The 13,703-nt window shown below is 56.6% G+C and overlaps 5 protein-coding genes across 5 annotated transcripts; 4 read left to right on the top strand and 1 right to left on the bottom strand.

Moving 5' to 3' along the window:
• Positions 1-121: 121 nt before the first annotated feature.
• Positions 122-1,877, top strand: ACO1O0_006053 (FAD-binding oxidoreductase; the record flags this gene model as incomplete). Its single annotated transcript, XM_083195449.1, has 3 exons — positions 122-130; positions 421-519; positions 585-1,877. The coding sequence occupies 3 exons, from the start codon at positions 122-124 to the stop codon at positions 1,875-1,877; spliced, it is 1,401 nt and encodes a 466-aa protein (XP_083048465.1).
• Positions 1,878-4,610: 2,733 nt separating this feature from the next.
• On the top strand, positions 4,611-5,722 carry ACO1O0_006052 (Gfo/Idh/MocA family protein; the record flags this gene model as incomplete). The annotated part of the gene is made up of 2 exons (XM_083195448.1): positions 4,611-4,670; positions 4,739-5,722. The coding sequence occupies 2 exons, from the start codon at positions 4,611-4,613 to the stop codon at positions 5,720-5,722; spliced, it is 1,044 nt and encodes a 347-aa protein (XP_083048464.1).
• A 111-nt stretch (positions 5,723-5,833) lies between these two features.
• On the bottom strand, positions 5,834-6,628 carry ACO1O0_006051 (HotDog domain-containing protein; the record flags this gene model as incomplete). The annotated part of the gene is made up of 2 exons (XM_083195447.1): positions 5,834-6,171; positions 6,565-6,628. 2 exons carry the CDS (start codon positions 6,626-6,628, stop codon positions 5,834-5,836), a joined length of 402 nt encoding a protein of 133 aa, XP_083048463.1.
• Positions 6,629-7,131: 503 nt separating this feature from the next.
• Positions 7,132-8,607, top strand: RIB2 (pseudouridine synthase; the record flags this gene model as incomplete). The annotated part of the gene is made up of 1 exon (XM_083195446.1): positions 7,132-8,607. The coding sequence occupies one exon, from the start codon at positions 7,132-7,134 to the stop codon at positions 8,605-8,607; it is 1,476 nt and encodes a 491-aa protein (XP_083048462.1).
• A 3,462-nt stretch (positions 8,608-12,069) lies between these two features.
• On the top strand, positions 12,070-13,144 carry ACO1O0_006049 (bZIP transcription factor; the record flags this gene model as incomplete). The annotated part of the gene is made up of 3 exons (XM_083195445.1): positions 12,070-12,208; positions 12,267-12,857; positions 12,945-13,144. 3 exons carry the CDS (start codon positions 12,070-12,072, stop codon positions 13,142-13,144), a joined length of 930 nt encoding a protein of 309 aa, XP_083048461.1.
• Between the last annotated feature and the right edge of the window lie 559 nt (positions 13,145-13,703).

Raw genomic sequence — 13,703 nt, 5'->3', positions numbered from 1 at the left:
GCCGGCGAAGCTAATCTAACCATATACAATGCATGGTGTACAGAAGTGTTGTATCATCGTCTTCATAGATCAACTGCGTGTCATGGCAGACGAAAAGCGATGGTTGCCATTGGCCCCCACGATGGACACGGTAGGATTTCCTGTGTTGCCACCAGGGCTGAGGTAGCAACCTACGCAAAGTAGAGGAAAGCTCCCCTCTTCGGCCCGCACCAGCAGCAACACGTAAGATCTCTACGCGCCTGACCATGTCATGCATAAGGACCCCGTCAATCGTGCTCACCAAGCGGGCCTCCCCGCCTCCTCAAACATACATTCCTTCCTACCATAGAGACAACTACCGTTGGCCATCTTCAGTCTATATGCCAAAGACCCTGCAGGGCCGACCCTAGCAAACTCGCGAATATGGGAGAATTCACTCAGCTCCGAGCGGCGATCGCACAAGGCGGTATCCTCGTTCCTGGTGACGATGGGTATGAGGACAGCATCAAGCGATGGAGCTCGGCAGCCGAAAAGAGAGCTGTATGTTTTGCAAATTTCCGATCGTCGGGCCACGCGCTTTTTTTTCCAGAGCTCATAGCCGACAGGCAGTCATAGTCAAGCCTACAAACGCAGAAGAGGTTTCAGCGGCCATCAAGTTTGCCGTCACCAACAAGATCCCCCTGACCGCCAGCGGCGGACGCCATTCGTCCAGTGGAGCATCCTCCAGCGAGGGCATGGTAATTGATCTTTCGAAGATGCGCTCCGTATCCGTGGACCAGGACGCCATGACTGTGTCGTTTGATGGCGGCTGCTTGTGGGAGGATATCGAGAAGATTCTCGATCCCTTGGGGCTGGCGACGGTGGGAGGTGTTGTCAACCACACGGGTGTTGGCGGGCTGGTTCTCGGAGGCGGTCATGGATATCTCAGTCCAAAGCATGGCCTTAGCATTGATAATCTCATCTCTGCGCAGGTTGTGACCGCCGACGGCTCGGTGCTCGAGGCATCCGAAGGGGAGAATCAGGACCTGTTCTGGGCCATTCGTGGTGCCGGTGCGCAGTTCGGCATCGTGACGCGGTTCACTATGAGTGTTCACAAGCAAGGGCAGGTGTGGAGCGGTTTGTTCGCCTACACGGCTGACAAGTTACCCGACCTCGTGGCCGCTGCCAATGACTTCCACGACAGGGACAACCGTGATGGACACTGCATGACCATTGCCATCGGCTACGGCCCAGACGGCTCCAGTCACTTGCTTATGGTAAACCCCTTCTACGATGGACCTGAGGAGGACGGTCGGAAGTTCTTCTCCAAACTCCTGGAAGCCGGACCCGTGGTCGAGAAGACGAAAATGATGAGCGTGGGAGAAGTCACTCAGCTGTTGAATCCCTTGCTGTACCACGGGATCCGGCGCCTGATGGGCTCGGCCAACATTGTCATGCCGATAGACGCGGCCGCCCTGCAACAGACGGCCGACAAGTTTTGGGCATTCTGCGATGCCAACCCCGACGCAGCTGGCCGCTCTGCCTTAGCCATCGAGCTCTTCCCGATGCACAAGGTCTGCGAGGTTGGCCAGGACGCCACGGCATACAGCAACCGCGGCAACTACTACGATGTCATCACCCTGTTTGGCTGGACGGATCCGGCGCTGGACGGCGAGATGCGGTCCTTTAACCGAGCCATGCTGGCGCACACCCGCGACAATATGGGCTACAAGTACGATCAGAGCAAGGGTGGAGGGGGGGCGGCGCCGGTTGGACGGTACATCAACCTGGAGGCGGATCCCGTCAAGCCGGAGGATGCGTACGGGGCCAATCTGGATAGACTGCGGGAGCTCAAGAACAGGTATGATCCGGGCAATGTGTTCCACAAGTGGCACGGGGTGAACCTGGAGGTCGAGTAAGCTGCGCCTTCTCGCCATGCTTGGCCAGCGGTACATATGTTCTGAGATGGATCTCGATTGTAGAAGTCTCTGATCCGGACAGCTGGTTCATACGCGTTTGATATTATCACCACGTCACCAATGGCATTGCGTCTGTGTTCCACACACTTTGTGCCAGTCGGCGACCTCGCGAGCTGGCGATCCAATGGCCTCTTGCCAGCTCGCGCGGCCATCCATCTTCGCATCGTCCCGTCGATCAATCAATCGAGGAGCCGTCGGGGACTCCAGAACCCCCCAGACCATTGAGTTCGCAGGCTGCATTTGTGCTCTACAGCAGTTGCAAGAATGGCAGTCGGGGGCGGGAGGAGGGGGAGGCTAGCATGCATTGCCACGTCGTCAGGCGTTAGGTTGGCCCAATGGCGTGCAGTGCGGACACGCAGTAGCGGCGGAGGAGGAGCGGATTAATTTGTATGTATTATATAATGAGGATGGTCGTTCCCGTTTCGGATATCTCGAGGTTTGTTAGCGATTGACTAGAAGAGTCTATTTGGCGATATTGGCCATTTGGCAGACTTGCTCTAGAGTCGAGATACCCGGGCACCCCCTCTGTTTTAACACAGGGCACTCATCAAACTGCCATCTGAACTCCCCATAAGGAACCCGATACTTGTCACAACCATGGCTTTGGATAGTCCTTCAAGAACTCTCAGGGCCCATCCTGGACACTGTCCTCACATGACGGCCAGACTCATTGACATTGGTGACGACGCCGCCTTCCGGGTGGCTTCCAAAGTCCGTCGACACCGCAAGGCTCGCCTCTTCCGTCTTTCAGTCGTCGTTGATGAGAACGAACAAGTACGTCCTGGCCGACGGCGGGACTGGCGGCTGAGACGTACTTGTGTCGAGCAGCTGTATCGGTACGAAGAGGTGTGAGCGTCTGGAGTTCATCTTCTTCGGGATGGTACCAGATAGGAATGCATTGAATATTGGGAAACGAAAGGCACATACGTAAGTCGACACTCGGCTTCGCGCGCTCGGCTCGCTGGAGTCTTCAGAGTTCGTCCGGCTAACCCATCTGCAATGTTCCAGATGCCTTCGGCCTTGCCAGCCAGTGGACACAGCCGAGGCCACCGCCCATGCCGTGCCGTTCCTTGCTCAATTGTCACCTGATATTATTCAGGTTGTCGGTATCCCCGGACGCCACCTACGTTCCCCAGGATGACTGGCGACTTGCTCGGGCCTCCGTGCTCGCCGACCCTCCGGAGATGCTATGACGGGGGTTAGTGGCCTGCGGGAGCATTTGGGCGAGAGCCGATCATCGTCCGGGAAGGTGGATGTCTGATATGTGACAAGGCATCAATCCAGCCTTGCCCCTCTCGGCTAGCAATTCAATGATGTCTCGGATGATGTCTCGGCAATTTTGGAAGACGAGGTGAGGCGCGCACGCTTCCGCGGGGCGGGGACCTCATTTAAAGGCGACGAGTGTTACTCCGTACTACTAGTCCAATTCGGTGACATTCTCGGTGTGGAAGATGGGGGTCACCAAAATGGGCCGGGCGGGAAGCGGGCGTGGAAGATTTGGAAGAAGATTTGGGGGCAACAGGGGGGAAGCATGGGGGTTCCGATCCGTCTAGGGGTTCCAGCCCGTCTGTGGGAGGTTTCCTTCAAAGCATTGTGCAGCACGGGTGCCCCTTGGTTTGAAGACCGTGGTCACTGGTGGGTTAGTGTTCGGAGACGAAGTATAGATACATGGTCAATCTCGCCGATTGTTGGTCTGTCTGGGCATTTGGCTAGTCAAGATGCAGTTGAGAAGTTTGATAACCAACAAGCACGAGTAGTCTGTGGGGGGGAGATGCCTTGAAGAATGTCTCGGTGCACGGACAATCGACACTCTGGTGTTGGTCTGTTCAACCGTTGGTGCTTTGTGCGTCGTACATATATTGCGATCAGTACCTGGTCTAGTACGCAGGATCGCGGCTATTGCCCCGGGGGCTGTTATTGACATCCAAGCCCGCCTTCCTGTGACCTCTCAGAGACTTGGTCGCCGCTGGGGGCTATTTTCTGCATCAGACATGGTTGATGGCGTTGATGGTGGCTGCTGCCTGGGACAGACGCCAGCCAAGCCTCAAGTGCGCATATTGAGGACGTAACGTTATCTTATGTACAAAGAAACACTACTATCCGTAGAAGTTCCATTATAGATGCTGTGATGATTCCTACGTAGTCAAAATACCAGTGGAGATGGACTCCTGCCGTTGGAGAATGGGTCTCCCAGCATGATCTCACCTATCCTCCAGCCAGTGTGAGACGTCCAACGTTATACAGCCAAGGTGCGGATAATAATGATGAGAAATCGGTGCCCATGACGGCGTCCGGCCGGTGTTGCGGGGCATAAACGGGGTCGGGGACAGACTCTCCGCTCCGTCACACCGACCCCACTTTGACCAATCTCTCAACTCTCTCACTCAAGAGACTCGAGCTCATCTAAACCCTCACCGATCAAACCCACCAGACGACAAGAACTCGTATCTGGCGTATTTGGAGCCCTCCTAAACGCATAATTTGCGTCCACATTTCCCAGCTCGTTGGCTACTAGTTCCTACCAGGCGACTTCACGCCCCTCCAACTTGAACCAACTTCAACTTTCGGGTCCTCAAAATCCCGCCTAGCCCCAACAAATCGCCAACCCATAGACCAGCCGTCTCAAGTCATCTCAGACATCTCGGCCATATTGACTATCTCGGACTCGTCACAATGGCTCCCATCGGTATCGCCATCATTGGAAGCGGCATATTTGTCAAGGACCAACACCTGGTCAGTCCCGCTAACCCCCTCTGTCCCAACGCCACGATGCCTCCTCAATTTCTCTGACACCCCCTCAGCCTGCCGTTGCCAAGTGTGGCCTCCTTTCCATCAAGGCCATTTTCTCCCGCTCCCTCAAGTCTGCCCAGGATACGGCCAAGCTGGTCGCTGGGGACGCCCCCGACCTGTACTCGGCAGACGCTGGCGTTGGCCGTACCTATCATGACCTGCTCCTCCGTGACGATGTGCAAGCCGTCATCATCGCCCTCCCCATCGTCAGCCAGCCCGAGTACATTGAAGCTGCCCTCGCCGCTGGCAAGCATGTCCTGGCTGAGAAGCCCATCGCTGCTGACGTGGCTGCTGCCAAGAAGCTGATCGACTACTACCGCAATGTCTCGTCCAGGAATAAGTCCACCCTGGCCATTGCAGAGAACCACCGCTTCTTCGACAGCTTCAACTACGCCAAGGACCAGGCTGCCAATCTGGGAAAGCTCACACACTTTAGCGTCCGAGTCTTCGGCAACATGAGCCCCGACAACAAGTACTTCCACACGGCCTGGCGGAACAAGCCCGAGTACCAGGGCGGCTTCCTGCTGGATGGTGGCGTCCACCACGCTGCCACCACTCGCCTCTTCCTCAGCGGCCAGGACAACGCCGCCGACACGGTCCAGGCCTTTACGGCTCTCACGAAGGCCTACCTGCCCCCTATCGACACCGTCAACGCCATCATCAGGACCAAGTCTGGCGCCACCGGCTCGTACCAGCACTCGGCTGGCTCCAACCTGTCCGCCTTTGACTGGGATCTTGGCTATGAGAAGGGCACCATCAAGATCGAGGGCCAGACAGTCACGGTGACCCCTGTCGGTGGCGAGAAGACGGTCAAGCAGTTCGAGCGGACCTCGGGCGTGGCCGACGAGGTTGCTGCGTGGGCCCAGAGCCTCGTCGACGGCAAGCCAAACCCACTTCAGTCTCCCGAGGAGGCCCTCGCCGACCTCGAGTTCGTGGAGAAGATGTTCACGAGCGGAGACCAGAACGGTGCGCAGCAGAAGTATGAGTTTCAGTAAATGGAGCAGCAGCCAGGAGTCACCTGGTCAAGTAGGCAGAGGCAGCATAGTGCAAGACACGCGCTAAGAATAAATAATAATAAAGAAAAAAAACTTATGACTAGGCTTGAGTCACAGCTTGCTAGGCGTCGTCCCAGGCGCAACGTATATCCTCTCAAGCCCCCTCCGCAGCCTATCACTCATGCCCGTGGCGGCCGGCTTGCCGGTCGAACGCTGGACCCAGACGTGGACGAACTCGCCCACAGCCTTGACCTTGTCGACGCCCTGCTCAAACAGCCCAATCTCGTACGTGACGCTCGATTTGCCGAGCTTGTTGACGCGCAGGCCCAGCTCCGCCACCGCCGGGTACCCGATGGACGCGAAGAAGTCCGTGTGCAGGTGCGCGGCGAGGGGGTGCTCCTCCGACGTGGGCGGGTGGAGGCCGCAGTTCTCCATTAGATAGGCGTTGACTACAGAATCAAAGCTGGCGATGAAGGTAGATGTGTAAGCGATGACGACGACCCAAACAGGGAGAGGAGCCCCCCCCTTTCTCTGAACAGAGGCTGTGGAGGACCCCTGGGGGCGCGGTGGGCGTGTGTGTGTTCTTGGCTCACAGGAAATTGTAGACGGCGTTGTTCATGTGGTCGTACATGTCATTGTCGTTCCTGGGACGGGGCGTTAGTGGACGTCATCACCGATTGTGCATGCCTGAGACTGGCGGGAATAACCCGACGCAAGGCACCGGCAGATACACCCGGTACATTCAATGGCACCTGGGATTGAAGCCGTGCGGGAAAAAGGCACCGAGTGATGGCCGAGCTTTTTGCAAGTAGCCTCAAGTCGAGGTACTCACCATCGTGTACGGTAGTCGAGGGTGTAGGGGTAATCGGCGCGCCGGCGCGCCTTGAGCTCACTTAGCGATCCCATTGCTGCGGAGAGACCGATAGACCCTCAGAAAACGGTCATTAGAGAGTCGGATATTGGAAAGTCAGACAAGGCTTTCCCTGTTGCGAGTTGCGCAGCTGAAATACCAAGGACCTCATGGCCAATGCCTCATTGGTATTCCGAGGTCCAGAAGGTGACGGGGTTGGTTCGGGGGACCGAACCGAGGTAGGGAGCTCAGCCACGGTTCTCCACCCTTCTAAGCCACAGCTTCTTGTGGCTGGTGCGTCCTGGGGGTGGATCCAGCTCGAACATGAAATGGAAGGCGAAGAACAATCATTCTGCCGACTCTGACCGCCCATTTTTTCCTGCGGACGCCACTTAGCCCCTCCTACATACGGCCTCAACTACGGAGTAAAGCGATAGACGTTCGACAGTGCATACGGGAGGACGACAGCCGCCCCATTCGTTCGACGCGGAGATATACCCCCGCTCTGCGCGATCACACAGCCGAGACCTTCCGACTGGCACGTCTAAGTGCCCCGCCCATGGTCCAAAGCGCGATCCGCCGCGCAATCGGTCGTTTCATCCCCAAGGTTGTCATCATGGCCTCGCCCAAGCCCACGATGAAGGAGTCGGTGGCCGCAACCGCCGAGGCGCTCAAGAAGATGGACGTCAGGGACGATGCCGGCATCCCCAACCCCAACGACCCCGTCTTCACGCCCTCCGGCGACATGTGGCCGCGCCCGTACGTCTTCGACGACGATCTCCGGCGCGTCGAGCCGTACTTCTACACATACAATACGTTCTGCAAGGAGCGGTGGCGCGGGCGGAAACTGATAGACATCTTTGAATCCGAGTTCCGAGACCGGCCGCTCGAGTATTACAGAAACGCCATGGTGACGGGTCACATCTACGTCAACGGGAAGCGGGTTGGCCCCGATCACATTCTACGCAACGGCGAGAAGATCTCGCATACGCTACACCGGCACGAACCGCCTGTCACATCGGAGCCGATCGGCGTTATCCACGAGGATGACGATATGCTAGTCATAAACAAGCCGGCAGGCGTGCCGGTGCATCCCGCCGGGCGGTACAACTTTAACTCCGTCACCGAGATCTTGATAGCTGAGAGGGGACCCAATTTCCGGCCGCTCCCCTGTAACCGCCTGGACCGGCTCACTAGTGGCATCATGTTCATCGGGAAGACTGTGTCGGCGGCCGAGGCTCTTGGTGTGCAGATCAAGGGCCGCTCGGTGAGGAAAGAGTATATTGCTCGTGTAGTGGGCGAGTTTCCCGACGGTGAGGTCGTCTGCGACCAGCCGATACTGGCAATCTCCCCCAAACTAGGCCTGAACCGGGTCCGTGCCAACGGCAAGTCAGCCCGGACCGTCTTCAAGCGACTAGCTTATTATCCACCCCCGGGAGGCGAGCCTTCGCCGGGTGAGGAGCAGCCCAAGACGGATGTGGAGGCGGAGGAACAGAGGGGGAGGCCCTGGCTGAAGAAGACGGGGTACTCCATTGTCAGATGCTTGCCTGTCACCGGGCGGACGCACCAGATCCGCGTGCATCTTCAACACCTGGGGCACCCCATCCAGAACGACCCAATCTACGCCAACCAGCGGGTCTGGGGCCACAACCTAGGAGAGGGTGATGCTGATGGTACGCAGACGACGGACGAGGATGTCATCACCCGTCTGTCACGCATGGGCAAGGAAGAAGTGGCGCAGGCCGTGGTTTACTACGATGAAATGGTCGAGAATTACGAGAAGAAGCGGGCAGAGAAGATGACGGGAGAGCTGTGCAGCATCTGCGAGACTCCTCTCTACTCAGATCCGGGTCCCCACGAACTTTCGCTCTGGCTTCACAGCCTACGGTACGAGGACGCCAACGGCGCCTGGGCCTACGTGAGCCCACTGCCCAAGTGGGCTCTCCCTCCCGAGGGAATGAGCGGGCCGACAACAGTAGGGGGAATGGAGGAGCTGGTGGAGGCGGTTAAGGCTGAGAACCCCGAGCTATCGTGACATGACAATGTGGAACACTGGAAACCAGCTTCGCAACCGACTCGGGCCCGCATCCCCATATCTGTGACATTATACTATTCGCAGGTTCTTTACACCGAACAATACCGGCGTGATGCGGAGAACACGGGTCAACAGTCGTACCGTCCGCGCCAAGTTGCCCGGCCCAGCCTTAGGCTGCCCGCTAAGATTGCCAGTTCTGATTCGCGAGAGTGCACCACAAATTCAGGTGCCTGCGAGGCTGAGACACCCCGGGTCCATCGGTGCCTAAGACGTTGCGACAGCACGCGCACCTCGCTGGCCTGAGAGCAGGCTGGGCTGGGCTTCACATTCGGCCCGGAACACCGTATCAGTTATCAACAGAAGCCAAAGTATACTGCAAATGCAATGATCTGCACCCCTGGGACTTGGGGTTGTGTGTTTAGGCGTTGGTGATCAGCTAAGGGCCATCGCGGCAATATTTCGTTTGCTTCTTCGCGGCAACTCCGTCAGTACCAGGCACTCCCGAGGACTCGGGAAGGCAAATCAGATAGGCCCTTAAATCGCGATCGTATTCGCCCGACTCTGACCCAACTGGCGCAACTACCAATAAGAAGCGGGGGATATGTACATATTTACGGATACATGGAGTCGAGGCAAGCTCATTCGTCGACTAGGAAGGAAATCGCTCTTGTTCCTGGAGGAGGGCTGACGCCACAAAGAAGCAAAAAGGCCTCTTCATCAGGGCTTGTCTAATATCTCTCAGACGCGGAATATGCCGAGACATTCAACAAATGGAGTTTATGGACACTGGGATTCTGGGACCGAGGCGCTGGATCGTACGTCAACTTGTCTCTCCCCGGTCAAACCCGTGCCACACACACACACTGCTCTAAATCTCTTTTCTGGTATCAGTACGAGTGCGGAGTACCTACGAATACGGAGTACACTGCCCCAAATTCTTCCTGGTGCTTATTACACTGGCGCAACAAATCATCTACTAGCTTCAGAAGTGCTGCGGCGCCAAAATCGGGCCTAACTGTCTGTCTGTACTGGTACATCGTGCGAAACTCGGCCGCAGTTCACCAGCTTTGTCCAATCCAAGCTGTGGCTTCTGCTTTCTAACTTTCTTCTAGCGGATTCTGGCACGTTGTGCAAAAGTGTTTCCATCGGAATCCCACGTGTTCTCGAGGGCGGGAAGAGTTTTTGACTTTCCGTTGAACCACAGCCACAATTACCCACCGTTGTTTGTGGCTAAGATGGAGTGGTTTGCACTGGCATGGAAGTGTCCCACTGGACCGAGTACGTATCACAGCAGTTCGGCGACCTACGGTGGACCACGCGGCTTGGTGAGCAGTGACGGCCGCCACAACCAACCTCGTTCGAGCAAACCACGCGACAACCCCAACGGTTCGCCGAGCTAATAAATAACGGCCGATGACATGTCTTTCCTTCGATTTCCAGCCTAGTAGAATCTAACAACCAGCGGCCATCATTCCGGCCAGGCCGCTAGATGTTCTAATCGGGAATATGTAGCGTCGTCCATATATGTCCACGGACTACCGGCAGTTGGACCGATCTGGAGATTCGGTTACCGGGAATAGGCCGCGCCTACGGGTGCCCTGAAGTTCCGAACATCTTTTTGAAGTCTTTGACTGCCGGGCTGGAGACGACACCATAACAAATTTGTCTCCCGCTTGGCTACAGTGGATGGTGCGTAATCCTATTTGCCACGCGCGAGAATTTTAGCCTCATGGAGGGCAAGCAGGCAAACTCTCTGGGATACCTCCTTCGAGTGAGTTCCATTCTTCCGAAGGGAGACAACAATCACCTCCATTGGAGGCGTGGATGGGCTGTTTTCCATATGGGTCAATGGGCGGCAATGTACCATCAGCAAACATCTCCATTATCTGTTCGCCTGGCCTGTTCCTACATCTTGCAAGCCCTTGTTGCCTATGGGTCAACCACTAGTGGTCTTGGAAGATTCTGTCTTTGTGGGTGGCTAGACTGAGTGAAGCCAGACGAGGCTGAAGTACGGTAACATACTCTCCTTAGCCTTGTCACTTGCCAAGAGAAGTTGTCTAGACAATCACTGGCAGGCCATCCTGGGCCTTCGCCGATGGTTCTGTTTGTGCCCTTTCGCCTCGGCTGTCGGGCTGCTGACCCACATCATGAGAATCCCTTGGGTCAAAGTCTATTCTGCGGCTCATCACGCTACTGAGGCTACCACTTCTAGCGTATAGACAACCAATGGACGATGAACAGGGACGCGCCGTCGAAACTTTACCGCCATGAGGCATTCTAAGACGTCTGATATCTGGCGAATCTGGTGATCGGGATCCACCATCTCAACCGCCTATCCAGCTGCGACTTCGATGGAGGTACTGAGTGTATGATGTAGCAGATGCATACAGCACGGCAATCCGCAGAGTACGAAGATATCCAGTTTTGGAAGGACCCCGGAATGGCGCCAGGCAGTGCTACCTAATTGGGGACGACTGAAACCAATGCGTGCCGTGGCTGAGACCATACGTACTTCGTACAGGGCGCACGGGACTCTATCAATAAGCGAGAAGCAACGAAATGGCGGACAACGGCTATCGCGACGGGAGTTCTGCCTGGGGAGTCCAAAGGGACGCCTTTTATGGGTCGACCCTTCGCGGGTCTTCTAGCTCTTCTACTCTGAGGTAGCCAAACTGATCAGGGACGGGTCCGGGGGCTGGTACGGCCAATGGGAATGGCCGGGATGCTCCCCCCTCCCACCAACAGACACGTCTGGTCGATGCTGCTTGGCGGATCGCGCTCCTCATCCACCGATGAGGCGACTTGAGGTCTTCACTTCCGAGGCCACGAGGTACGGCCTGTCTTCAGAGACTGCCGTGTGGACCTACGAGTACTGCGCCCATCTCAGTATCCGTACGAGCGGCACAAAGAAGAGACTCTCAGCTAGCCCCAGGACTCGGGATCCGATCCGACGACGTCCATTGGGCAGAGGGGATTTACTCGGTTGGCCAAAACCCTCAGCCCACCCAAGACCGGAGTGAACCGGGGGAGGCGTGTGTATGCCGCCATCTCCAATGGACCAACACGGCTCCATCGTGGACGCTAAACCCACCCCACCCCTCCATACCCATGCTTCCCCTGCGCCCTGTCGTACCAGTACCTACGAGTATGCACAGGTCCTGGAGTACGTACATGGACATAAGTTGTGGGTCCTTCGGAGCCGACCTGGTCCCCAGTGTCGTATATAAGAGTTATAACCCTTGGCATCCCAGCCTCCAGGGCCAAGGAAAAGATGGACTAAGAGATCGAAACTTATTCACGACAACATTTGATCTTGGATCTACAAACCAACCAACCATCTACGACCTCAACCAAGAAGAATTGCATACATCAGATCTGTCTGGGACAGAACTATCATCACCCACCTCTCGACGCCACCACCTCGCACGCAACACTACACCACATTTTCCGAACGCTCACGTTATGACTTCATCTCCTCCAAGCCGGTACTCGCGACCGACCTCTGCGCCTGCTGTCGACGAAACACCTTCCTCCATCTCCTCCATCCATCTCCAGCGATCGTCGTCGTCAACAGACCAGAGCCGAGTGTCGAAGCGTAAAGGTAGGACTCCTTATTTGCCTCCTCCCCACTAGACCACCAGTCTGACTGAGATCCACAGGTACGCGTAGTGTGTCAACTCTGACGCCTGCTCAGCTGGCCCGCAAGAGGGCCAACGACAGAGAGGCCCAGAGGGCCATCCGGGCAAGGACCAAGGAGCACATTGAGCGTCTCGAGGCTGAGCTGGAGGAGCTCCGAAGCCACCAGCAGCGCGACCAGACCGTCCAAGAGCTCCTCCGGCGGAACAAGATGCTCGAAGACGAGCTCAGGGCTCTCCGCGAGAGCATGGGCCTCTCCTTCAACAACAACGCATCGTCTTACTCCACCCCGGCGACCCTCAACAGCCCTCGCACATCTCCCTACCCCACTGGCGACTTTACACCCAACACCAGCGCGCCCCTCGCCACCGATCCTTCAAGCTACTTCTCTTTCGCCAACCCCAACAACTGCGAGAACTGGGCCGCCACCGTCTCTGCCTCGGTTCCCTCGAACGTCTCCAGCCCCGGCTCCTCTGCCGCCGATGACTTTGGAGCTACGGCCGCCTACCTGCCGACCAGCGCCCCAAACCCCATGGTCCAGTCGTCACCCGTGCCCGTCACCAGCGGCATGACAGGCCGCGAGGACGTCAAGATCGAGTACGAGGATGGCAACGGTATGTCAAGTCTACTTTTCCCCTCTCCCTTTGCTGGTTTCATCCGAGACTGGACAACTGAGCATCGACTGATCTGTTAGTCTACAGACCATGGTTTCCCTCTTGAGAATCGCAGTCCCAGCAACAACGGCGCCACCATGGCCAGCAATGCCGGGACACCGCCCATGTCCTCCATGCCCCAGGGCTTCATGATGCCCCAGCAGCCGTCACAGCCGCAGCAGCACCCGGGTGCATGGGGTGCCAACAACGGCATGTACTACACGTCGATGCCGCACCCCGTCTACTAGACCAACGCACCCAGAAACCACTCGGCATGGCATGAAACCAGGGGTGGCCGCGCTCGAGCCCGCCTCCCCCCCCCTTTCTTTTACCCTTTGGGCACTGCCAATTCTACTAGACCGCGTCGTGCCCAGCTTCGTGGCTGGCCCAATCGAACCTGTGGGCGGCGGACACACACAACACACACAAAGACACCTCGTCCTCCTTGGTCTGCCCTTTCTCTTCTCATGTCGTTCACTCTTACTCACCCCCAACTTGGAGAAGGGTCTATGGCCCCTGATATTTGATACTTTCTTTTCTCTCTTTCTTTATTTTTTCACATCTACTACACTTTATTCCCGGCATGTCAAATTTACCGGCCATTGGAGGTTCGAGTTCTTGAACGATGGTTGATGAGCTATGCTTTAATGATCCTGTACTACTACTATATTGACGACGATCTTATACACACACAACCTTCAGGGGACAAAAAGAATGGTGTTACACAGGTGCAAAGGCGGGGCTGGGAATTTGATTTGATCTGCTTCGGACGACTTTTGTCAATGAAAGAACTGTACTCTTTTTCTT

This window comes from Amphichorda felina (assembly GCF_050947745.1).
Source record: "Amphichorda felina strain 45539 chromosome Unknown scaffold_6, whole genome shotgun sequence".
NCBI lineage: Eukaryota > Fungi > Ascomycota > Sordariomycetes > Hypocreales > Bionectriaceae > Amphichorda > Amphichorda felina.
Note: the sequence above shows the minus strand (reverse complement) of the source record. Positions and strands in the feature narration are given on the sequence as shown.